This window comes from Hippopotamus amphibius, chromosome 6 (genome assembly GCF_030028045.1).
Source record: "Hippopotamus amphibius kiboko isolate mHipAmp2 chromosome 6, mHipAmp2.hap2, whole genome shotgun sequence".
NCBI lineage: Eukaryota > Metazoa > Chordata > Mammalia > Artiodactyla > Hippopotamidae > Hippopotamus > Hippopotamus amphibius.
Window position 1 is genome coordinate 71,175,784 of NC_080191.1, and position 26,033 is coordinate 71,201,816.

A 26,033-nucleotide genomic window follows, 5' to 3' on the forward strand; every position below is an offset into this window, starting at 1 on the left:
TATTTTTATAAATCTATAGAGTTTATATTGATATTTAAATATGTGTTTATAGAATTAGTCTTTACATGCAGACTAATTCTATAAAAGCAACTAATACCTCCTCAGAATAAAGGCAAAAGATAAGATATAAAGCTGCAATATTCATTTCTAAAATGAGTTTCAAATGATCTCTTTTAAGAAGATAAGAAGTAAGAAAGTTTTAATGTTTTCATGAGCGAATCTTTTGCAAAGCCACAGTTAAATATCAACAGTGACTACATATATAGGAATACTACTCTTTTCTAGCTTGGATTCACAAGAACCTTGGTTTAAAGACTGCGCTTCAAGTTTTCCACTGCAACCAACCTTAAACAAAATAGTTTAAAAGCCATAAAACAATCAAGCATCTTAAGTCAAAACTTGTATTTTCAACAAAAATCCTAAAAGTTGTCTTATTCTACAATCAAAAACAACATTCTATGATTGCAAAACAGTTTTCCTTCTATGATGAAGCATTTTTGTCTAAAAAACAACAGAGGTTAAAAAAAAAAAAAGAGCTTGATTTTGCTTTCTACTCACTTATCCTAAAATACTCAGATGATTGATTTTACAGTGCCAAATCAGGTAAAATCACCACAATTTCTGGAAGAAAAATTATGTCTGCTGACAAGAATCCACTCCATGTTCTGTGTCATGGAATGAAAGTGATACGATCCTGTCTCTGCTGCTTCAGTTACGTCTTCTTCTGCCAAGGCTTTCTAACCATACTCCCATGTGTGCCCTAGTGACCTTATTTGGTTAAGTGCCTATTAACCCCTTCAGGTCAAATATCTTATTTTTACAATAATAAAAGGGGGGGGGGGACTTCCAATGGAAGAATTTTAATCCTTACCTTGCTTGATTCACGGCTGTGTTTGGCCCTATCAATCCCTCTTTCCTGTAATGCTTATTCTTAGCCTCAATGCTACCTTTCCAGCATCTGTCTCCTTTCCTCTGCTGTGCTAATAATACTCAAATATTGGTGTTTCCCAATGCTCTGCTAACACTGAAATATGGAGAAGGAGAACATAAAGGTATTTTATGCTTCTTACCTAGCTTTTTAAATTTTCATTTTGATTTCTCTTATGCTACTGATGTGTTCCTGTCCATGGTTAAATTTAAAAGAAAGAAGGATGGAAAGTACATTTTTATTAATTTCTTAACTGTAAAAACTTCTACCTATTAACAGATATCTATTAACAAACTGCTACAGGAAAGAGACTAATTCTAAAAAAAGAATCTAACTTACATGCTACAATTCTTTAGCTCTATAACAAACAGTTAAGAAAGTAAAGATTTTTATAATGAATTCCAGTGCATTAAGTCTTAAGACAGGGAATCATCTCTTTTTAAATAAACTGAATCCCACCTCAAAGAAATACTTAAGAGATGAATTCCTTTAAATGAAAATACAGCAATAAACATTCTCTCAAATATAGCTTTTAGTATATTTTGTGAACTAAATAACTACAATAAGCCCAGCCATTTACACTGTCTTCTGTAAACAGAATACTTATATTCTTATATTCACTAACTGTAAGAGCCAAGATGTGTAATGCTACCACTTAACTACTACAATTTTTTAAATAATGGGTGAAATTCAATGGGTTTTGGAAACTGAATATAAAGCTCCCAACAGACCTGCCTCCCACACTTTAATCAGAATCAACCAATAATTCTACATTAGCAGAGACTACACCTGAAAACCAGTGCTCACATGCCCACCACAGTATGTTAGCTCTGGGTCAAGGAAGATCAAAGGCTCAGCTGGGCTTGGGGCAGAACAGTTGGAAGACAATGGAATTTAAGGTAATACAAGGGGAAAGGATTCATACAGGACATGATAAGGCAAGGTCTGGTCTGTCAAACTAAAACTGAAAATAAAAATAAGATTTAGAATTTTAACTTAGTGTGCCTGAAAGCTTCCTTTGCTTCTTGGACCTCCTGCAATCTGCATCCCAGACTTCTGAATCTAGGGTCAACATTCCCAGTCTTGACATGCAAACAGCTTGAAAGTCAGCACTTCAGTTATTACAGGAATAAAGCTGAACAAACTCAAAATTAATAACTCTTCTTAAACTAATCCTGCTGTCCTGAAAACTGGAGAGAGAACCCAGCAAACACAGAGAATCCCAGCTTACCAGGAACAGAAGGCCAAAAGCAACCCTCCAACTAGAGCCCAAGTACCATGTTCAGCTTTCAACAAAAAATTACAAGGCATGACAAAAGGTAAAAAAACAAGCATCAGAATGAGATTCAGATATGGTAGGGATTTTGGAATAATCAGACCAGGAACCTAAAACAACTATAGTTAACACGCTAAAGGGTCTAATAGAAAAAGTAAACAACATGCAAGAACATATGGGTAATATAAGCAGAAAGATGGAAACTCTAAGAAAGGGTCAAAAAGAAATGCTTGAAATCAAAATCATAGTAACACAAATGAAAATTGCATTTGATGGACTCATCAGCAAACTAGACATGGAGGAGGAAAGAATTTATGAGCATGAAAAAGTGTCAATAGAAACTTCCAAAATTGAAATGCAAACAAAGAAAAAGAATAGTCAAGAAGTTGAGACAATTACAAAAGGTATAACATGTACATAATGGATATACCAGAAGGAGAAGAAAGAAAGGAACAGAGGAAATATCTGAAGTAATAACGGCTAAAAATTTTACAAAGTTAATGACAGACATCAAACCACAGATCCAGGAAATTCAGAGAACACCAAGCAGGATAAATACCCCCCCAAAATCTATAGTTAAGCGTGTCATGTTCAAACTACAGAAAATCAAAGACAAAGAGAAAACTTTGAAAGAAGCTGGGGGGGGGGCGGGGGGGGAATACCTTACCTACAGACAAAGAAAGTTAAGGATTACATCAGATTTCTCTCCAGAAATAATGCAAGCAAGGATAAAGCTGAGTGAAATATTTAAAGTGTTGAAAGGAAAAAAATCCACCAACCTAGCAATCTGTATCCAGCAAAATTATCCTTCAGAAGAGAAGGAGAAATAAAGACTCAGACAAAAACTGAAGGAATTTATCTCCAGTAGACCTGTCTTTCAAGAAATGTAAAAAGAAGTTCTTCAGAAAGAAAGAAAATGATGACGGTCAGGAACTCAGATTCTACATAAAGAAAGAGCGTCAGAGAAAAAATAAGTAAAGATAAAATATTTTTTCATCTTAATTGATCTAATAAATAACAGTTTGTTCAAAATAATAATGGTAACAATGTATTTGGTGATTAGAGCTTACAGACAAGTGAAATGAGTGACAGTAATGTTATAAGGGATGGGGGGAAAGCTGGGAATACTGTTATAAGGTACCTACACTACCCATGATGTGATATAATTACTTGAAAGTGGACTTGTATTAGTTTCAAATGTGTATTACAAATCCTGGAGCAACTGCTAAAATTTTTTAAAACAAGTATAATTGACATACTAACAGAAGAGAGAAAATGAACGTATGTCAGTACTTGTTTCTTCTTACACTAATTAACTCCTTGGCCTTCCTTTACTTGTAGAATGTCAGATGTGTGTTTTGGAGCTCCATGTATTTCAAGTTTTAGTTCCTGCAATTGCTCTTTTTGATCCTCACGTTTTGGTAAGATGGAGAATAAGTTCAACAAACAAACCAAAAAAGTTGCCCACAACAGTGAAAGAATTGATCCCAAAACCACAGTGGCTAAAGACCTGGAAGTGTGACAGAATTTTTATAACCCTTGCCTCACCAGCAACATATAAATGGGTATTAGTTGATATAACAACTCTGGGCAGAAGAGTCTGATAATACTAATAAAAATATACCTCCAGGACCTAGAACAACACCTGGCATACAGCAAAGATGCATTATTTACTGAATGAGTAAATGAACTGATGTTAAAGGGGAGAATATTTGATACCTGCTGAGGAGTAATATTTTCCAAATATTATTGTCAACTTGTTTTAACAACCATCTCAAAAATAAAACCAAGTCTCCTGTATTGGTTTGCATTTCTGAAATCTAACTTTGCAGAAGTATTTAAGAGTATGCCTGGGAAAGATCTTACATCTGGCACATTAAAAGGTGTTGAGGCCAGGTGTCTAAGTCTTAAAACACAAAATGCTCACTTGTGAAAAAATACTTTCAAAGCTTTCCAGATACATATGCAGATTTAGGCAGCCTTACCCCATGATTAAAGCCAACTTCATGGAAATTTAATATAACTTTCAAAATATCACAGGATGATGGTTAATCAAAAGGAACAAAGTAAGCAAATCTGCCCCTAATTTTAATTTCATATGGTTTGGCACTTGAGAAAAAGAACACTGAATACTAAACTATCCTTTCTACAAAAGCCAGAAAAGACAAATGAGACAGGTCTTCTCTGACAACTCCAGGTCTTCTCTGACAACTCCTCTCCCCTGCATTACTTATTAGGTACACTATTCCTATATTCTCTTACTATACTCAAGTCACTCTACTACAGGGCTTACTGAAAATGTCTGTTTACTTCTCTCTCTCCCTGACTACACTGATTTCCTTAAGAGCATTTAGCAAAAGGAATGCTTGGAACATATAGGTGCTCGATGTGTTTGCTGAATAAATAGATAATTCAAGGTACCCTAAATATTTTCTTTAACTAAGTTCACAGAAATCATTGATATGATGGGGAACAGCTGTAGAAGAGTGAGGTAATTTCTGTCACTGTATACTAGTCAATAATACTTCATTGTGGTTTTTTTCCTTGACCTTCACTATCATTTATTTGCTTTTCAATATATCAACACAGATTACCTAGAGAAAAAGTTTAACTTAGACATAAAAATATTGGTTTGACTTTGAACTCACAGTGAAGTTCACATTAAGTCCTATTTGGCTATGGCATGCTTTTTTCCCTACATACAACCAACCAAATTTAAATGGCTATCTTTCTATTCAAAAGATGCCTGGAAGAATCCTTTACCTCTCCAGGCTGGCATTCCAATATTTCAAATCCAGACAATCAATGATTTCCTTGCTCATTGAATACATAGTTGTAAATTAACATTTAATGGCAACAAATGCATGGTAGGGTGTACGAAGTGATTCTAAAGAAAAATAAAATATGACTGTCATTCTTTTTCAGTTTTTACAAAAATAACACATGAATTTCTTATCAAGGTGACATATATATATATATAGCAACCTAAATTAAGATTAATTTTAGGAAAAAAAGGCAAAAGAAATGTGATGACTTGTAGTGCTTTAGCTGGATGAAATCTTATAAAGCACAATATAATTATATTGTGAAAATTATATTCTGAAATTTCAGAAGAAATCGATTATGTGTTTATAATTTAATATGCATAATTGTGGGATACAGTTGCTTGTTTTGTCTTTTCTTAACATTAGGATGCTAAGAATGAAAAAATGGGAATGAGAGTACAATATACTATAAAACCAACTAATACAACAAGCTAAACCACTAAAGTATAATATGCATTTAACAGTTATTGAAAATTCTTATGTGTTGGGGACTGTTCAAAACCAAGTGGATGGGTTTCTTCCATTTTGTTCTTTCACCTGCAACAAGAAGCATGAAAGCTTTCATTCATGTTAACTACCAGCTAAATCTTAATGTAAGCTATTTAGAAACCACAGATAAATTGAACGCATTCAACAAACATTTACTGAGTGTTTCCTAGGAGTCAGGCTCTGGGGATACAGCAGTAAACCACATAGACAAAAATCCTCACCCTTATAGAGTTTATGCTGTATTTATAGGAGACAGATAATAAATAAGTAAATTACATAACATGTTATAAGGTGACAAGCAGCTCTACAATAAAGTAAAGCTGAGAAAGGAGACAGAGAAAGCCAGCCAGCTTTGGGATGGAGGGTGGGGGTTTGCAATTTAAAACAGAATGATGCAGGGCGAACTGCACTGAGAAGCTGACACATGAATAAAGAATTGGATGGGACAGGAAGAGTGAGAGAAAGGACTGCAGGTTCAAGTGAACAGCAAAAGCAAAGAATCCAAGGTGGAAGTGTATCTGAAGTGTACAAGAAAGATCAAAATTTGGAATTCCCATGGAATGAAAATTCTACTGAATTCAAACAAATTTTCTATTTGTTTATAATTCAAACACCACAAAATATCATCCAACTATTTTGTATGTTGAAGGAAGTCGTAATGTTCAGGGAAAGAGGAAAATGCATCGTTTTCAAACAAAATCACCTAGTTTTCCATAACTGCTTTTTCACAATTGTTAGGACACTGCTTATCTTCACGGCCACGTGTTTAATAAAATTCAGCCTAGAGCTTGTGATTTCTATTTTCACCATTATACCAAAAGCCGCATTTATAAGATGTCTGAACTCAGAAGCACACTGATCAAGAGCATAGGCTCTGGAGCCAGACTGTTTGGATTTGAATTTCAGCCCTGTCACTTGCCAGTTGGGTAGCTATAGAAATTAATTTAATCTCTCTGAGCCTCTGTTTTCTTATCTGAAAAATGGGGATTAATGACTGTAAAAATGATATAAGGCTGTTTTGAAGATTAAAAGAATATAAAAGCAGTGGGAATTTCCTGGTGGTCCAATGGTTAGGACTCCATGCTTCTACTGCAGGGGGGCACGGGTTTGATCCCTGGTCAGGGAACGAAGATCCCGCATGCAGCCCAAAAAAAAAAAGAATGCTAAAGCACTGACAACAGAGACTGGTACATACCCTAAAAATATATTAGCTGTTGTTGTAGTTGTTATTGTTATTAATAATGATGGAAGACATCTGGTGGTTTTTTTGATGTGTCATAACCAAAATAAGAAGAAATTATGATTCCTTAATTTTTAATCTTTGTTCTCTCTCAAGGGCACCAGTAAAAGTCATTCTCTAACTTCTGAAGATTCCAATCCATGATAATATTTGAATGTATACTAAAGTATTCATTCTCATATTTAAATAGACAGTCTTAAATATCAAGAAAACAAACGACACACTGAAATCAAGTCACCTTCCGATCATTTCTAAGTTAGAGGGAAATATGCCTTTCTTAAAAAAATTTTTAGTGCACTATAGTTGATTTACAATATTGTGTTAGTTTCAAAATATGCCTTTTAATACCTAATATTTTTGAGTGTTCAATATACTTAAAAGCAAATTTTTTTGTATTTTATAACGTTTAGGAGAAAAATACAAACAAGTGATAAACAGAGGAGCAGGGTAGCTATTCCAGGGAAATTTACAAAGCATAAAATACCCAAAAAATGTATATTTAAATTAAAAGTTTCCTTTTAGCCTCCAGGTGTTCTGAGTCTATATAAATAGCCCTTGTGAAATAGATCATTTTGAGTTAGAATGCCAGTATCCTGTCATTAAAAGCAGTTTAAAATGAATTAACATAAAATTGCAACAAACTGCATTGAAAAGTGAAAGTTACTGTATTCAATTACAACATTATTGAGCTTTTACTATTCCAAGCACTTTACAGGACTATAAATTTCATTTACCATAAAAATAACAAAATATTTTAGTCCCTAACACTAAATGATATTTTACTAATCTCTAAAGAGCTTTTTCACTGAAGTTTTTCATCTATAAAAATCTTACTAACAATTTCTCCTTTTTAATGTGGTAAAAAACACCTAACAATAAATTTGCTATCTTAACTATTTTTAAGTGAACAGTTCAATAAGTTAAGTGTACCTACAGTGCTATGCAACAGATCTCTAGAAACTTCCTAATCCTGCAAAACTCAAACTCTATACTCTTTAAACACTAATTCCACCTCTCGCCTTTCCCCAGCCCTTGGCAACCACCTTTCCACTTTCTCTTCCTACGATTTTGACTACTTTAGACATTGCATATGAAGAGACTCAAACACTAACAACATCTTATAGGCAAAATTTTATTTAGGTATGTTTTACTGAAAGCAAAGATTTAGTGCCTAGCATTTTAACCTGGACAAAAACTGTTTTCTAAAATAAACTGAACAGAAATGAATTTTGCCTGGAAAATCAACCATGTCTACATGTGGGCTGAGGTGGGGACTGAGAACAGAGAGAGGCAGGGGCTATCGTCCCGGGCCTGCTACTGAGTCCCTTGTCTCACTGCACTTGCCCTCATTCCAGGTATTTCCAAAGACAATCTCTAGGGACTCCCCTGGAGATCCAGTGCTTAGGACTTGGTGCTTTCACTCCCTCGTCAGGGAACTAAGATCCTGCACAGTGCAGTCAAAAAAACCCAAAATAAAGACTTGTAATAGAAAATCTGGAGTGAGCGTGAAACTTTTCAAAGCAATTAAAAAGCAAGCAAGCAAGCAAACAAACAAAACCAAAGACCATCTCTACAATACAAGTTCTCCAGGGTCACTTTTAATCACAAATACCATTAAAATGAACGAAATGTTTTGATTATTCTCTTGCGTTAACTTGTAGCATCTCTTTACTCCCTGTGCACACATGATTTTCAACAGTTGTAGATTCTACTGGGCAGAGATCTGGAGTAATCTAAATGTTAGAGTAATCCAGAGTTTAGTTAGTAAAACACAAAAAGGTTAGAATTATTAGTTGTTTATATCCTTAACTATTTGTAACCAGAAAGCAACACAAATGCTTGCAGGTTAAATCATAATAAGTAAGAGACATAAATAAGGCTAACCTCTTACTTCCTATGCAAAAAAGTCCTTTAAAATACCCTTGAAACACATATAAAATACTAAAGTTATATACAATCTTCAGATACAACATCTCTGAGATGTAAGATTTCACCTCAGCCCTCATTCAACAATCATTTTTTGAGTACCTATTATGCATCATGACAGGTATTATAAAGGAAAAGAAAAAAAGACCTAGTCCTTGGACGTCCCTGGTGGCGCAGTGGTTAAGAATCCACCTGCCAATGCAGGGGACATGGGTTCGATCCCTGGTCCAGGAAGATCCCACATGCCCCAGAGCAACTAAGCCTGTGTGCCACAACTACTGAGCCTGAGCTTTGGAGCCTGTGAGCCACAACTACTGAGCTCACGTGTTCAATACTGAAGTACTGAAGCCCACGGACCTAGAGCCCGTGCTCCACAACAAGAGAAGCCACCGCAATAAGCAGCCCACGCACAACAACGAAGAGTAGCCCCCGCTCGCCACAACTAGAGAAAGCCCATGCACAGCAAGGAAGACCCAATGCAGCCAATAAATTAATGAATTTTTTTAAAAAGACCCAGTCCTTGACCTCCAGTATTTCCAAGGCTTAATGCTAACTCTGATGAAGAAACGTAATTACAAGTCAGTGTGCTACGTGCCATTAGGATATGTCCATGATAAGGCACCATCTAGGAAGCTTCTATTTCCTAGACTGGGACAGTCTACACATTTAAGCTGGTTTATAAAAGACAAGCAAGAACTAAATAATCAAAAGCAGTGAGGCAAGAAGCAGCAATATGTACAAAAGACAGAGGTGTGGCAGTCAGGTACACGTACAGGCCATCAAAACTAGCTCTTCGTGAATTGTACAAGGGATACATGGAGGGTGGCAGGTGGCAAGAGAGAAAGACCAAGTGCAAGGACCAGATCAGAAAGGTGAAAGGTGGAAGGTGAAAAGAGTTAATAAAGGGGTAGAGATAAGTGCATGAAGACTTGTTACTAAGACACAAAAGTAACTGAAGGGTTCTGTATGGTGATAAAGATAGAAAGTGGTCAAGGTGTAGGGAAGGTGGGTTAGGGTGATGGAAGTGGAATCAGGGCACGGATCAAGGACATAATAACAGAAATGTCGGAAGGATTTAGCAATGAACCTGTTCTTGAGATAAATGCACAGGGAAACACGGGGGGATCGAAGAAGATACTCAAGAAGAGGAAATTATTTGTCTCTGCTTCGGGAAATAATCAGATGGTGCTGATATATGAGGGTAGGTCAAAAATTATCTGTACTCTGGATGTAAAATTTATGGAAGTTTTAATATAACTGCAGTGCAGATAATTTTTGACTCACCCTCGTAGATGTTTTAAAAACAGAGAGAAAAAGTCAAGAACTGGCCTAGTTGATTAGCATAAATGGCTTATGTAAGCCCAAGTCTCATTTTCAATCTCTGCACAGTTAATTCAACAGCTTTTAGTACCTTTGTATCATTTTTTATTGTGAAATTATTTTTTATCATGAACTTTCTTTGAAGCTAACTATACAATTAATATACAGCATACGGAAAATAATGCAATGCAAATAAAAAACCTTTTGCAAAATTTTTTTCTCTTGAATGAATCCCTTCACCAACTGTCCCTTGAACTCCTGCTAAAATTAACTTTGGGTAGCAAGGAAAGTTACAGTTTATGTAAAACAAAGTAGTTTAAAACATTGAAGGAGTTTATTCCTCTGGGTCAAGTATAGTTATATGATGTGATTAACATTTTCAACTGACTCATAACGACCACAGTTATCCCTGAATCACTAAGTTTTATGACACAGATCAGCCCTGAATTGTGAACCAAAATATAGCTTCTTTAGTACTTTAATAAAATCCTAAAGTTGGAACACTTTAGAAAATGTTTAATTATAATTATTTAATTATAATCCACCCTCTCACCTAAGACAGAAATCTATGTACTAAAGTATCTCTGCCCATGCACTTTGCAAAGCCAAGGTTTTACTTATTACATGATCCTGAGATGGGGGCTTTGTAGTCGGGTTTCTAAACTTGCTGAGCTGAGAGTCAGATCCAAGCTACAGTGAACTCACTGAAATAAGAAATGTCATTCTATGAGGACTCTGAAGAAATGGACTGCAAACCTAACCCAGGCAACCCCACTCAAACTTGTGCTCAGAATGATTAAGCATTTTTTCCATCTGAATTTCTACAGTCCCAATCTTACCATAATGGGTAACAATCAATTTAAGAGCTGCTTATTTTGTTTCCTATTCACAAATGTGGCAGTCTTTACACGCATCCAGTAGGACACAGCATTATTTTGACTGAAGATATTTAAAAAAAAAAAAAAAATGAGTCACCATCTGTGGATACCACAAAGAAAAACAGTCTAAAGAATTAACCACTACATCATGGTTAAATCAAACTCATGGTGTGCTATGTTAATTCTGGCTTGCTTTATAATTTGTAAAATAAAAGTAACAGTCAAGTGATGGAAAACTGAGTTAGCCAGAATGTAATCATCTTGGCAATATGAATGATTATTTTGTTCTTATTTCTTGATTTGGGCAAATTTTACACAAATTTTGTTACAGCTTTAAATAACAGAACTTCAGAATCAATCAGTTCAAAAAATATCTACTACCAGCTTACGTTAAATGTAGTTATTTTATGTAACATACCGACTTTAGTACTTGTTTTCAGTTCCTCAAGAAATAATCTATTCCTGAGACCTGAGAAAATCAGGTGTTCATCACTCACAACGCCCTTATGGCTCTCCTTCCACATGAAAATGATGCTAGTACTCACCAAAAGTAAGGCATGTTTAGATTTTAATTTTCTAGTAACAGTGAGAGATTTGTGCCAATTCACTCATGTTCTCCTGTGTGGCCTGTGAGTGCAGTTCAACTCAGTTCAACAAGCACTTTTCGTTACCTGTTCTGTGCCAGGCACTGATGTAGGAACTTGCACATAAAAGGAACAAACTAGATCCCTGTCCTTGGGGAACACACATTCTAATGGGTGAGACACACAATAAGCAATGAATGTAATAAATAAATTATATACAATGATATCATCTATGTCAATAACATAAAGCTATATCATAAGAAAAAGTCGAGCAAAGCAAGGGTATCAGGAGAGCCGGGGTGGCAAGGTAGGGCTGTTTCAATATCACCTGGGGGAATCAGGATAAGCCTCAGACGGTAAGATTTCCACACATACGAAGAAACCAAGTTAACCAAGTAGATTTCAACACATACGAAGAAACCAAGTTAACCAAGTAGATTTCAGGGCGTGGGGAGCATATTTCAGAGAGAGGGAAGAAAAAGAGCAAATTGGGAATATGCCGAGAGTCTAATGTCAGGGAAGACAGGGCAGATAGTGGCAGAGGAAGGCAGGGAGGTCAGGACAGGCCATCACAGGACCTCTGGCTTCTACTAACTGAAATGTACTGACCATCAGCAATATAACATTAGGTCAAGATATGACATTAACTGCAAATTAGAGAACACTTCCTAGAGAACAAAAAAATCCCTGTAATTTCTGACCTTACCCCAATGAACTTTCTGACTTTGCTTTCTTAACTCCCCTTTTCCTTTGAGCATCTTTAATCTCCAGTAATAAAATTATACATATCTCGTTCAGATATGGTCACACTATTTTCCCATCAAACCCAGGCACACAGATAGTCTTTAAAAATAAAAACTAAACTTGTTTCATATATGCATATCTGTTTTACCTTTGTTTATAAGTACATATAAACTAAGGAGGGCAGGAAAAGAAGACTACAACAAAGGACCTTATTTTGACCCACAAGGCATTGCTACGGGTAGTGGTTTTTTGCTTTTGTTTTTAAGTTAATCTATGAATACGACTAAACCTACAGTGAGTCTTATTTTTAATATTGCCAATGAGCAGATATATTCACTCACTTTTTTCTAATTTGTTACCTATGGTAATATAGATGGAAAAAAACAAGAAACACAAAAAATTGGGCTTCACTTAGCTAAATGAAAGTCAGGAGAATAGGCAAAGAAGAAAGAGAGGAAGCACAGTAAATAAACTGCCAAGCCAGGATGATTATCTTTAATAAATACAATAATTTAGCTTTAATAAACAGATAAAATATTAAGGGATTCCTTTAGATAGATCTCAATGTTTGCTGATTCAAAGAGAAAAAGACAGGTAATAAGGGCTACAATAGGAATTAAACAGGAATTAAAATACTTTCCTTCTTTCAAGAAAATTTAAAATCTAAAACATAAAAGTCTCTCTGTAATTAAAATTCAAACCTATAGTTTCCTACAGGGAAAGCCACTTTATTTGGAAAATTGTATGATTCTCCAGGTTACGTTAGGAAATAATCTCTCCTTTGGATATGCGTCACAGCAGTTTCATGAGGATTAATTAGCTTCAACATTTAGGTAACGTTTTCAATGGGAGTTATTTTATACTCACTACGTGGTACAGTATAACATGGGACAGTGAGAAAAAAAGTAATCCCCTGATAATAAAGTTCTTTTTCTGAAAAAACTCATATTCAAGTAAGGAAAATAGGGCACAATAAAATCATACATACAGAAGACTCATACAAATAGAATAAAATCAGCGGAAAAAATTTACACCCATATTAAACGAGTGCTGGAATTAACGCAATTAGAATTACTGATTAGCATAAAATAGGATTAGGAAAGAAAAGCATCAGAAAGAAAAGAGTTGTAAACTATGTTCAGGAAGAGATGATAAATTTGACTTTTTCCTCCAAGTCAAACTGGCTCCTCCAAGGCTGGACTGGAATACAGGCAAGGATACAAAATTAACATTAAAATCCTGAAGTATATATCCACCTTCAATGTCTTAGTGATTATAAATGTACATATACTCACACACACACACACACACATAATGTATTCCTATAGATTTCTAATACTTACATGACCTTTTTCATTCACTCAATAAAATGTTAAGAGAAAGAAATAGCTGGCATTTCAAGAAAAATATGGTTGTAGTTAAAGTGTGAGTCTGATCTTTCTTTGCATGGAAAAATGGAAAAAAAAATCTGAGTCATAAATTTGATTTGAGTCATGTTCCTTAGTAACATGGTTGCTGATTTTTCTCATATTGACAGACATTCTTTCCACTTGATTTTTTTTTTTTCAAATGGTTTACATCACCTTTGGACCACAAGGAAGAAGAGCAGGTGGTGTCCCATAGAGTCATATGTTTTTATTAAATTCCTTATGAAAATCAAAGTAAATTATGCTGATCAAAGTGACAGGTGGAATCCAAAGGGCCTCACAGATTTATAGGTAAAGTCATCTAAGCTATAAATATACCCATTCACCTAAAAAAAGGATCAGGCATAAAAGGCAATGGTTGGAACAGGTGGAAGAAGGCAGCACAGAAAGTCAGCCATGAAACTGACTGCAGCAGAAACGGCAGAAAGAAGGATAACAGGGCAATAAAAAGGCCCCTTCCCTACGGAGCAGCCAAAGATTTAGTGTAGAACGGTGGAGAAATTATTGAACTGAAGCCCTGTGTAAGGATGAAAAGCACATTATCTTACATATCCGATGACATCTTTAGAAAGAGAGGATATAGTAATAATAATAATAATAAAAGTATATTTAGTAAATCTGGCCATGACCATCAGGGGCTACGTATCTTATTCCTGATATGTGACCTCTGAGAACTTTGACCAAATTAATAACTTCCCTGAATAGTCTGGTCTATCTCAGGCACACAGTAAAGGCTTCAGTTCAATGTTGAATCAGTAAAGAAAGCATCATTTTATGAAAATACCAGTATCACACCTTGCGGCAAACGGCAGATGGTATGGCTTCAGACTAAGATTATTTCCCTTAGGTGTTACGTGACAGAGCATAATCAAATTTGTGATGGTAGCCAAGGTTGAGGGAGGTTGTCTAAATATAATAATCATCTTTGTTGCCATTCCTAGTGCTTTGAAGTGATTTTTTATTTTAATCATTTAAAGAGGAAAAGGAAAAAAGATTAAGTATAGTCATTGCTGAATAGTTTCTATTACTTTCATTAAAAACTTTAATACTAGCTTTTTAAAGCTCACTTGAGGTAGTGCCTTTTTTCTCATTTAGTTAATAACTATCAATGAAATTCTGATATAAAGAATTTTAGACAGCAAAGCTGAAGCTGTCACTACTTTTCTTATTAACTTTCAGAGGCAGCTGATTCTGGAAAACAAAGGCTACACAACAAGAAGTACAACCACAAAAACAAACACAAACATTTAAGGAGTGCCTGCAAGTAGTGATTTTAACATGTACTTGACAGTATGTAAGGATTATATGAGCTTTAATATTTCCTGATATTAAACCACATGAAAAGAAGGAATTATTTAAAATACCAGCATTCTTCCATTCATACCTATCATCTTAAGCTATATAAACAAAACAAATCAAATTCAATCCTTCATCTAACAAATATTTACTGATTACTTATCACACACTGGATAATATTTTAGAAACCAGGGATATGGCAGTGAAGGAAAGAGAAAACTCTCGCTCTCATGAAACTTACAGTAGAAGGATGTAGGCAGAACATAAATAATTAAATATAAATATGTCAGATACTGATAAATGCAGAGAAGAAGAAAAATGAGTTGGGGGTAAAATTGTAAATGAGTTGGTCAAAGAAGGCCTCATTGAGAAAGAAATATCTGAGGAAATTGTATTTTACTTTTTATATTTTTATTTATTTTGCCACGCCATGGGATCTTAGTTCCCCAACCAGGGATCGAACCCAGGTCCCGGCAGTGAAAGCGCCGAGCTCTAACCACTGGACCACCAGGGAACTCCCTTGAGGAATTTTAAATACCTCTTTAAAGGAGGAGAGAGCTAACCATGTGGAAAACTGGGCAAGGTGAGGGTGGGGAGGATTCCAAGGAGAAGAAATGACAAGCCTTGAGACATTAGCATGCCTGGCTTTAATTAGAAAAATAGCAAACAAGGAATCAGATGGTCCAGGGCCTTTTTTTTGCAGTTGCAAGGACTTGTTTTATTCTGCATGAAATGATAAGCCCTTGTAGGGTTTTGAGCTGAGAAACTACCTAACGTACAACCATTTTAGCTCCTGTGCTGAGAGCAGACTAAAGGGCAACAAGGGAGGAAGCAAACTAGTTAGGAGACTCTTACAACGATCAGGGAGGAGAGGTTCAGATAAGGGAAGTAATAACACAGACAATGAGAGATGGTGAGATTCTAGATCTATTTTGAAGTTAAAGCTAACAAGTTTTGCAGGTAGCACAGTACAGAGTGATAACCCCAATGATTTTCATCTCAGAAACGGGAAGAACGGGGCTGTCATTTACTGAGACGGGAAACACTGCAGCAGGAGCGGGGGTCGGGGGGTGAGAGGTCAGGAGTCCAATTCTGGACTTGTTCCATATGCTCTGTCCATTACAGATCTATGTCAAGGAGGAGGAAGACTATGATTCTGGAGTTCCGAGTAGAGGTACAGACTGAAAACACAGATTTTGGAGTCACAGATATAAAGATGAATGATCAGACGAGTCACCAAGGGGGTGGGGATAAAGAGTAACAAGGAAAGCTCCAAGCCAAGGAAGCGTGAAGAAGCAACCAGTGAGGCAGGAGGAAAGCAAGGAGGGTATGCTATTCTGGAAGCAGAGGGAAGAAAACCACGTAATAAAAACATTCAGTGAACATATCTGGGCATAGAAATTATTTCTTATTCAGGATTATTTTCTTAACCTATGTTCTCAGATGTAGAATTACTACGACCAACTGATAAAATCACTGAAAAGGCAAGTACTAGGGAACAGACCTGTGGTACTCTACTGTAGGTGTTACTTAGTATCCGGTCTAATCAATCAATACTTTCTGGATTCAGTTTTCCACTGAATTCAGTTTATGAATTCACCTAACTATAATCAAAGAACTTACATTAATTTCCAACAAAAGCATCATGACTAAAAAAGTATCAAGACTTTGACAATGGACGTCATAAAAGAGGTAACTGTATCTATAACACTCATCGATTTATATAAATTAAGTCACTTCCTGTTATTCCCAGTCCAATTTCCTGCTTTTTTCACTGCATTCACTGTAAATTTCATTCTTTCATTTGCTTATTTTCTTGTTTATTACCTGTCTCCTCTAGTAGAGAAGCTATGTGAAAGGCAGGGATTATTTTTGTCTGATTCAGCCCCATATCCCCAGCACCAAACACATTGCCTGGCTTTCACCAAATGAATGAATGAACCAAAACAATGAAAAAGGAAAAACAGACAGTTTGACACGACATTTTTACTGGAGAGATCTAGCTTCTGTTAGTGCACAGTTTCCTGGGGCAACTCAATGGTTTGCTCCAATGGCCAATGTTTCCAAAGGAAAACTACTATGCAGAGTCTAGCATTTGTCCGTCATGTGACTTATAATGGAATATCAGAAATATGGTCCACCCTACAGATTCTAGCACATACCTTTATCACAAGCCTTAAAACTTTTTTTCTGCTCAGTTTTTATCTTTAAATACCAGTGTGTTGTGGCTCTCAGATCTCCCACTGTCGTCCCAGGGATTGCCTCAGCTACACCATAGGTTATGCTCTGTCTCAGGGGGATCCACATCCAATGACTAATTGATGCAGGAATAGAAAGACTTAGCCATCTCAGCTCAACTGGAGACAGCCCCGAAAAGCCGCTGTAGTTCCAGAGTTCTCCATGGGGCCAGAGGAAGGTGTCTTATGCTACATCCCAGCTCAGTTTTCCCATGTCCATTCCTGCTCACTCTGTACCCCTTCCACAGGGGTTGATCTCTAGGGAACTTCTTATAAACCTCTTGAAGACTAAAGTTCATATTCTAATATGTTTCCCAGGTAACCTCATCTGTGACAGATGGTACCAGGAGTGGTCTGAGAAAGCAGGTGATACGACGGGGCTTTGGAGCAGGATCACTAGCTGCCTGGCTGGCAATGAGGACCCTAACCGCTGAACACAAGAGAACCCCTGGTACAAGGTGGCTGTCCAACTGTTAAAGCTCCCTCCAGAGGTAGGTTGGGATGGTATACTAGCAGAAGCAAACAGTTTAGCTGGAATGATGTTTGAGAACACACAGGAGAAATAATAACTACTAAGGACAATGGGAAAAGAATATAAAAAGCTAACGGTGATATGTGTATAACTGATTTACTCTGCTGTACACCTGCAACTAACACAACATTGAAAATCAAGTATATTCCAATAAAAAATTTTTTAAAAAAAGAATGCATTTGCAAATTTTGGGAAAAAAAAAAAAAAAAAAAAGCTAAGGGCAAGTAACCACCAATGCCAGAGGAATTCTCTGGTAGATACAAAAATGCTCTCAGATCTTGCAGCTTTGGGGCAAAGAAAGCTAATGACCAGGAACAGGGATTAATCGTCAGAGTATTCAAAAACTCCCAAAGTCCCAGGCATGGGAGATGTGCTAAGTCGGGATCCTGACTGGAAAAGAACAGGATCCTGCCAAATGGGATGAGATGTCTTGTTTGATGCCTCCCCAAATCCTGAATTCCCAGATACCCCAGAACTTTCTGAACCCACAAAAGTGGCCTGCCCCTTCTTTCTTGGAGATGGTGGAAACAGAGCCTTCTCCCACATAAGACAACGTGTGTCTCCCTAACCCCCCATCTGTCCACTCTCACCTCCTCTCCAGACACTTTGGCCTATATAACTAGGATTATATCACAGTATAACCCACGTGGGACATACAAGGCCTGATAAAGAAAGAAAGAGGCTATCTGAAAAAGGAATTGCAAGATCTAGCAAGTTTACATTAGTAAGGAGAGTACAGCTAAGATTAACTTCTGAGGGTGTTTGATCAAAGGGGCTGGAATTTAAGATGAGATAAGGGAGAGGTTATCGATTTGAGGGCACTGTGCTGGGATGCAAGATTTACAACCAGCAAGAATCTCAGGAGATGCTACAAACTGGCTACTAGGATGGTTCCTCAAAGCAGGGACAAAGTAATAGCTCATGTTAAATAAGACTGAAATGCCAGGAATGCTGTGGCAGGTGGCAGAAGAGGGGAGTACAGGCTCAGGGAGTGCATTCTGGAGCGCACACACTGCATGAGGCCAGAACCCCATTGGACGGTGATGCTCCACAGGCAGGCCCAGAAAACACGCCACTTACCAGAGCAATGCAGGATGTACTAGTGAGAAGACATCAACACTACTAGGTTCTGCAGTGGCTCTCTCCTGAAGGTTGGAAGTGACAGAGGAAAGGTTTTTATGGAACCAGGCTCATTAACAACAATGGGTATAATCGAACCAGGTGAGGACCAGAAGCCAGGTGGGTACAATTATCCTGAGAGTGGCATGGCTGGTGTGTGGGGGGTGCTGACCCACAGAGAGTTACTGACATAATTAATAGAATATGGCATCCCTAGAGTCAAAGTAAGAAGTTAACAAGGCTACTATTCAATATGTACATTCAAAAGAAATCAAAGATGAATGACCACAAAGTTGAGGGTCGTTGCCCCAATGAAGTCCCAATCACTTGCTCAATTTCCAAACCTTCACTAATTTTCGGACTTACTGATTAAAGAAGAAGCCTAGTCTCCAGAGGGAAAGATCTTGCAACACCGTGGCAAGAATACAAGATAATAATTCCCCCAATCCTTCCCCAAAGGGACCTACAGCCCTTTGTTCGAGCCACTGTGCACTGGGGACATGGAATACCCAAACATTTCGAGGGCACAGAGTAGACAGTGATATCAGGAGACCTGAAGTGTCAACGTGTAGTCCCTCCACGTTAGGAGCATATAGAGGCCAGTAATAAAAGGAGTCCTGGCCAAGGTCTAGCTCATAATGGGTCCACTGGGACCACAGATGCAGGTGGTGGTAATTTCCTCAGTTCCCAAATATAGAACCAGGATAGACATATACCACAACACCCATATCAAGTCTTTGGCCTATGAGGTAAGACATATAATTGTAGAAAAAGCCAACAGGAAGAAGCTGCCCCATTCCAACCCTGACAAGACAGTACATTACAAAACCAACATAATATTTTTGGGGGAGTGGGGAATGGAAAGTAGTCTTCCTTAAGGGTCTAAATAGCATGCAGGGTGGTCCCAAGGCTGTTGGTGGATCAACGTTGCAGCTCAACTTCTCTTTTAACCACTTTTTTCTGTCCCCTCCCCTCCAAAGGGGCTGATTTCCCTCCTTAATAACTCCATCTCAGAATCAGATTCCTGGCTGGGCCAACTTGTAACTGGCATTTTCCACGTTGAATGTAAGTTATATTTCCTTTTCAAAGAATCTCGGACTTATCTTCAGGAGCACTTCCCAATTTAATTTGGTAGTGTACCAGGTTTCATTTCTAGAAAACTTTTCCCAAAGTAGTGTTATGCAAGGAAGTATCTTTGAAAAGTCTGTGGGATTTTTCTCTGGCAAGAGCCCAGAAGTATAATTCCTGATTTAGAGGCGGTCTCTGCATTTTAAATTATTGTTGACTTTTGTCAATACCCATTTCCTTATTACAGGTCTTAGGTAACCTCTCAATTCAACATTAAAAAATAAAATAAAACAGATTTTTTGATTCTAGATTGACATAGCTTATTCAAAATTAGCTTTTCATCCAGAAAGCTTTTCACTGATTATGGAACTATTTCTCTTTTCATTTCAATAGCATTTAAGTATATAGGCCAAACACTAAGTTCACAACTTGTTTAACAGCTTTTCTGTAAGTATATTGAAGTTATCTATATAAAGATAAATTTTATTTACACAGACAATAAAAACAAACGTGAGAATTTCCTATTGCTTCTCTTTTATATAGCCTTCCAGTATTCTCTATACAATCTCTTGATTAACGTTGCTACCTGCAAAGTTACACATAATTTCAGAACCTTACATAAATTTCACAGGGTAAGGAATTTAAAATTAAATATGATAAACTACTAGCAATTAACTGTACCATGAAGTCTTGAACTTAAACTGTAGAGTTTCTCAACTATTTCTCTGAGTAAGAGTAGTTTAATTAAATAAGTTAATAAGCAATGACAATAAATAAATCAGGTGTGGGTTTTTAAAACATAGTCCATACTAATTGGCAAATACTCTGAACGAAAACCTTGGGTAATAAGAAATTCAAAATATACTAAATATCGTGCAGGCTGATGAAAGCACTTTCTGCTGTTGAATTCAACTTCTTAAAATTAAACCTTATAATAAAAAGAAACCAGAAGTATGTCTATAGTTACAGTTGATTCTATGATGAGTTCATTTCTATGAAAAACCAAAGCAACATATACATTTTTAAGTAGTACATGGTTTCTGTGGCTATACAGAAACAAATGGGATGACGGTTAGTGTGACAAAATTCTCTCAGAACATACTACTAAATTATTGTAGACGTCTCTACCTTGAAGGAAAAAAACTGGAAAATTTTACAATAGTGTGGGTCCACAATTAACTGCTACCTAAACCAGGTGAAATGTTGTACTGCATCTTAATCAAATACAGTAGATTTAATCAGAGATTCATGGACCTTGCTCCATTCTGGACCCTGTGGATTACACTAACTCATGCTCACTTCTTCTTCTGCTTCTCCTACCACAAAAAGGGTCAGATTCACCCACAAGATTTTATCAGCAGCCAGAAACAAAGTACAGACTGCCAATAATCATGAAAAAGCTTGCTCAGGTAATTTAGTCACTGGCCACTGCCTCATTCGCCATAATCATGCATCCCAAACCACAGAATCTGAAGATTCTTATAAGAAAAAAGTATCTTCAGGGATAGAAACAGAGACAACTTTTGGGGGAATAAACACATCATATTATCATTTGGCCAGCAATAGTTATGAGGAGATATATACATATTCCATTCAAATCACTTCTAGTTATTAAACTACTGCACCAAGCTTGGACATTTTTAGAGTTATTATGTTAGGTTATCTTTAAGTTTTTGAAATTCAACTTAAATATAGATATAATAAAGATTATACGTACTTGGAAGAAACTGCCTCCATGAATTCATCCAAAAAACCATCATATTCAGGACCTCTCACTCTTCTCTGCCGTAGTCCAATGTACAATGGATCATTAAGTAACTCCTATTTGTAAAAAAAAAAGTTACCATATATATAGAAATAACTAAAGGCAAGTCATTCAGTCTTTCAGAGTGAACCTCAGTATTCTCATCTGTACAATAAGGATAGATATGGAAATAAAATCTAGCTATACTGACTCAGAATTAACTTACAGAATTATTATTCAATATTATATATAACATCTACAGTGTTTATAAATAAGAATATGAAATATAATTACTTAACATTAAAAACATTCTTATGGTTTTATTGTTATTCTTATGTCTTATTCTAGAAAAGAGAAAAGATATTAAAATCTCTCAGTTGTGCTAAATTCAAAAGGCAAAGTTCATCACAAAGAAAAATAATATTGAGTTTTGAAGTATCATATCAGCTTAGGAAATGGAAAGACAGCAATTCCTTTCTTAGATTTTTTTCTAAAACTTATACATATATATCAGGCAACATTACTCTGTTTAAGCTTTTTTCATAATTTTTTATGAAATCTGTTTTTAATTGAGATATAATTTATATACAGCAACATGCATTCATTTATAACAGAAACTCCCAGTAAACTAGGAATAGAAATTCCTCAACCTAGTAACAGGCATCCGTGAAAAACCCACAACTAACAACATATTTAACAGTGAAAGACTGAACACTATTCCCCTAAAATTGGAAACAAGGCAAGGATATTTACTCTCATCACTTCTATTCAATGCTATACATATTAGAGATCATAGCCATTACAATAAGGCAAGAAAAAGAAAAAATAGGATTACAGACTGGAAAGGAACAAGTAAACTTTTTATTTGTATATACATAATCATGTACATGGGAAATACTAAGGAATATACAAAAAAAAAACACTAGAAAAAACACATGAATTTAACATGATTGTAGGATATAAGGTCAATTTACACAAGTCAAATGTATATCTATATGCTAGCAATGAATAGTTGAAAATGAAATAAAATACACGACTCCACTTACAATAGCATTCCAGAACATAAAATTCATAGGGACAAACAACAAAATATGCAGAAGGCCTATATACTGAAAACCATAAAATACTGCTGAAAGAAATTACAAGACAAACTTTTTACAGGCTGGGAAAAAAACAGCAATCTATTTGATACAACAGTGAAGCAACTGACAACACTGCCACCTTCAGTAACCTAGAATAGAGAAAAATATACCTAATGAACTTGTGAATCTGACTAAAAGATTTCTAGGCAGAATGCTGAATGTGTAAACTGGCCATATGCTAAGGTTAAAATGGACATGAACTAAAGAAGGAAATGTTTAGCTTGTGAGCAAAATTTAAACAGAACATAGAGGACACAAGACTTGCTTGTAAAAGATTTCCAAAATAAATTAAGGCCTGGAGTCAGAGATCAAATTAAGTGTGTGGTTATAACAACTCTTTTGAAAGCCCCTGAATGATTTAAAGTGGAGTCTAGGAGGCCATCTTGCCTAGTTCAATGGAACTGGTACCACAGCACTCTGATATGTCAACCAATACAGGGAGAAGGCCTGTTTTGAAAAGAATTGTGAGTAGGGCCTTTAGCTAGTGGAGTAGACTATAATCTGATACATAGAAAGCCTAAAAGAAAAAATACAAATTTAAAGGTACTATACTACTTGGATTAATTGACACAGAGACACTCCAAAATGAAAATACTTCACTGGATCCTCAACTTTCCACAGGCAGGAGGCAGACTGAGAGAGCTATTCTGATGCAACAGGGCCATTTCTTATAGAAAAGGAATAATCTCTCAGAGGACAGAGCCAAGAGCCCAGAGAGCAGAGCCAAAAGCCTAGGAGAACAATGAACTACAGAACCACTCTGAAGAAAAAGAACTGGGACCTATTCAAAGAACACTCCCTGCCCCCAAGTAGGCGGCCTGACAACACATGTCCATTGGGAATTCAGAATTGCTACGAACTACTTAGAGCCACATGATTCCTATTCCTTCCATTCTGCCAGGGAGTGTGGATTGTGGTTGTTCTGTCCCTGCCTTACTTACCACTGTATGTTTGGTATATGGGAACAGATAAGGAGCAAAACATGAGAATCTTCATTTGCAAATTGACCTGATTTATTAGATGACAGGATCCTGACAGGCTTCCTACTTTTCCTAGGATGAACTATGGGGCTGCTGTTGTTCCTTGGAAACTTAAGATGGAAATGAGCATATTTTACATGTGGAATGTGAACAATGTGTGAAGGGTGAGAATCTATATGGAGAAAGGGTAAGCTGTCCTAAGCATCCTAGCCTCCCTAGCCATCCCAAGGACTCATGAACATTAATAAAACAGTAGTTATTCTAAGTCACTAAGTTTGGAGGTGGTTTATAGATAAATGATATGGTTTTGCAGGTGTGATTATGTTGTTAAGAAGGTTAAACCATTTGAACCACCTGAGTTGGGATTTGCTTAAAGCCAACAGAAATTATAGCCCAGTTCACACATGTTGTCCTAGTGTAATTACTAACAGCATCCTCTTTCATTGTGAAAGTGCCTTGGTTTAGCCAATACATTATGTGGTCATCCCACTTATAAGGTATTGCATGACAATGAGTTAAGGCTTTCTGGCTAGCTGGAAGTTAACATATCAAGTCATATAAATGTATTTCACATGAAATGTAAAATCTGAAACTGAGCACCGTTGTAAAGCCCAGCTGTTCCTTGAAGCCTAAAAACTTTAAACAATCTACTGGCAGGCTTCTGAACAGCTGATGCTGAAGTGCCAATGAGCTACTAATGGCTGCCAGAATTAAAATACTTTCTCCATGTCTGGGATATATTTGGACTTGTAAAATGTGCATTAGAAAAAGAACACAATTGAGAAAAGATGTTACATGTTTCCCCTTCTCTTTTCTCTCATTCTTTCCCACGTTAATATTAAAGTATATCATAAAGAAGTTTGACTACAGTGAAGAGTCAATTATGAAGATTTATGAACAAGATAAAGCTTTTGAATTAAATCAGGAAGTTATAAAATTCTTCCAGTCATAATGTCCCTGCCAAAAATTACTGTTTTTTTGAAAAAATTTCAAGACAATTAAGGCTTTAATAATCAGTGCATTCTTAGAGATTTGGCTGACAAAAAAACAGTATCTACAAAAAGCAACTTAACAAGATTGCCCTATTGTGATAATGGCTCCACAGACCAAGTAGCATGGCACAGAAGTAACATTAATTCACTGGATTAAAAACTACTTGCACCCAAGAGTAAACACGTTGTTGGGAAATAAATGGAAGGCTTGGAATTAAGCAAACACTTAAAAAAGACTAGACCTTCTTTAATAAGAAGTGTCACATGCAACGCATTTGTCGTCACTGAAGACTTTCAAAGACTTAGAAGCATGGGAGAAGGAAAAAAATTAAGATTTGAAAGAGTAAAGGACAAAGCACATGGAAACATAAGAGAGTTTCAAAAAGGAGATAAGGAGGGTATATACTGGTAAAGTTAATTACCTTACTTCTTAGCATGGTCTCAATTCTGGAACTGTGGGAATTTTTATTTGAAGTTAATAGTAATCGCTATCAACTTTCACCTTTTTCATATCTCTCACCTTTCTAACTTTCCAATCTGAAGCTTCTGAGAATTAAAAAATATTTTCTTAATACTTTAAGGTTTTTTAAAATCATTACAAAAAAAAAATCATTACAAAAAGCAGTTATTTCCTACCAGAAAATTTGAGACATTCAAATGTAAAATCAGAAACAAAGAAAACCAATAAGCTCTGCCCATTCAGAACTACCCACCACTAGGATCTGGATGCATATTCTTCTAGGTCCTTTACTTTGCACGTATAATACTATCTGTTCAAATTGGGGACAATAGCATAAACTGTTTTATAGCCCCTTTTCACATAGGAATATATTGTGAAAAGTTTTCACGTCACTCACTAGATGAACATTTTTTAAATTTGTGGTCTGTGTTGGAACTCTGCCCTCCTAGAGAGGATGAACAAATTAACAATCCCCTACACCCCAGTGACATATAATAAATATGTTTATTTTGTTGAAACCAAAGGAAGAGTATTATCTTTCCACATATATATGTGTGTGCGAAATATAAATGTAAATATAGAATAAATAAAATAATATAATAAAATATATAAATATATTTATATAATGTTATCAAGTATTAATAGTATTCATTTATATTTCTTTTCTAATACCATTAAACATTTATTATTATAAGTTAATTGATCATTTTCATTTCTTCATTTTTAAATTATCTGTGACCATGTGTCCTTAGGCAATTTGAATATTTGACATTTAACACTTTCTTACTGACTTCAAAGTGTTCTTTGAATACTAACAACGTTTAAA

At 36.0% G+C, this 26,033-nt stretch overlaps 1 protein-coding gene across 3 annotated transcripts in view; it reads right to left on the reverse strand.

Moving 5' to 3' along the window:
* The window catches only part of ME1 (malic enzyme 1), a 181,905-nt gene that overhangs the window by 69,428 nt on the left and 86,444 nt on the right, over positions 1–26,033 (reverse strand). For all 3 annotated transcript variants that reach the window (XM_057738818.1, XM_057738817.1, XM_057738816.1), the window contains one exon: positions 21,607–21,710. In XM_057738818.1, coding sequence (XP_057594801.1) covers positions 21,607–21,710 — 104 coding nt within the window. The remainder of the gene's footprint in view (positions 1–21,606; positions 21,711–26,033) is intronic.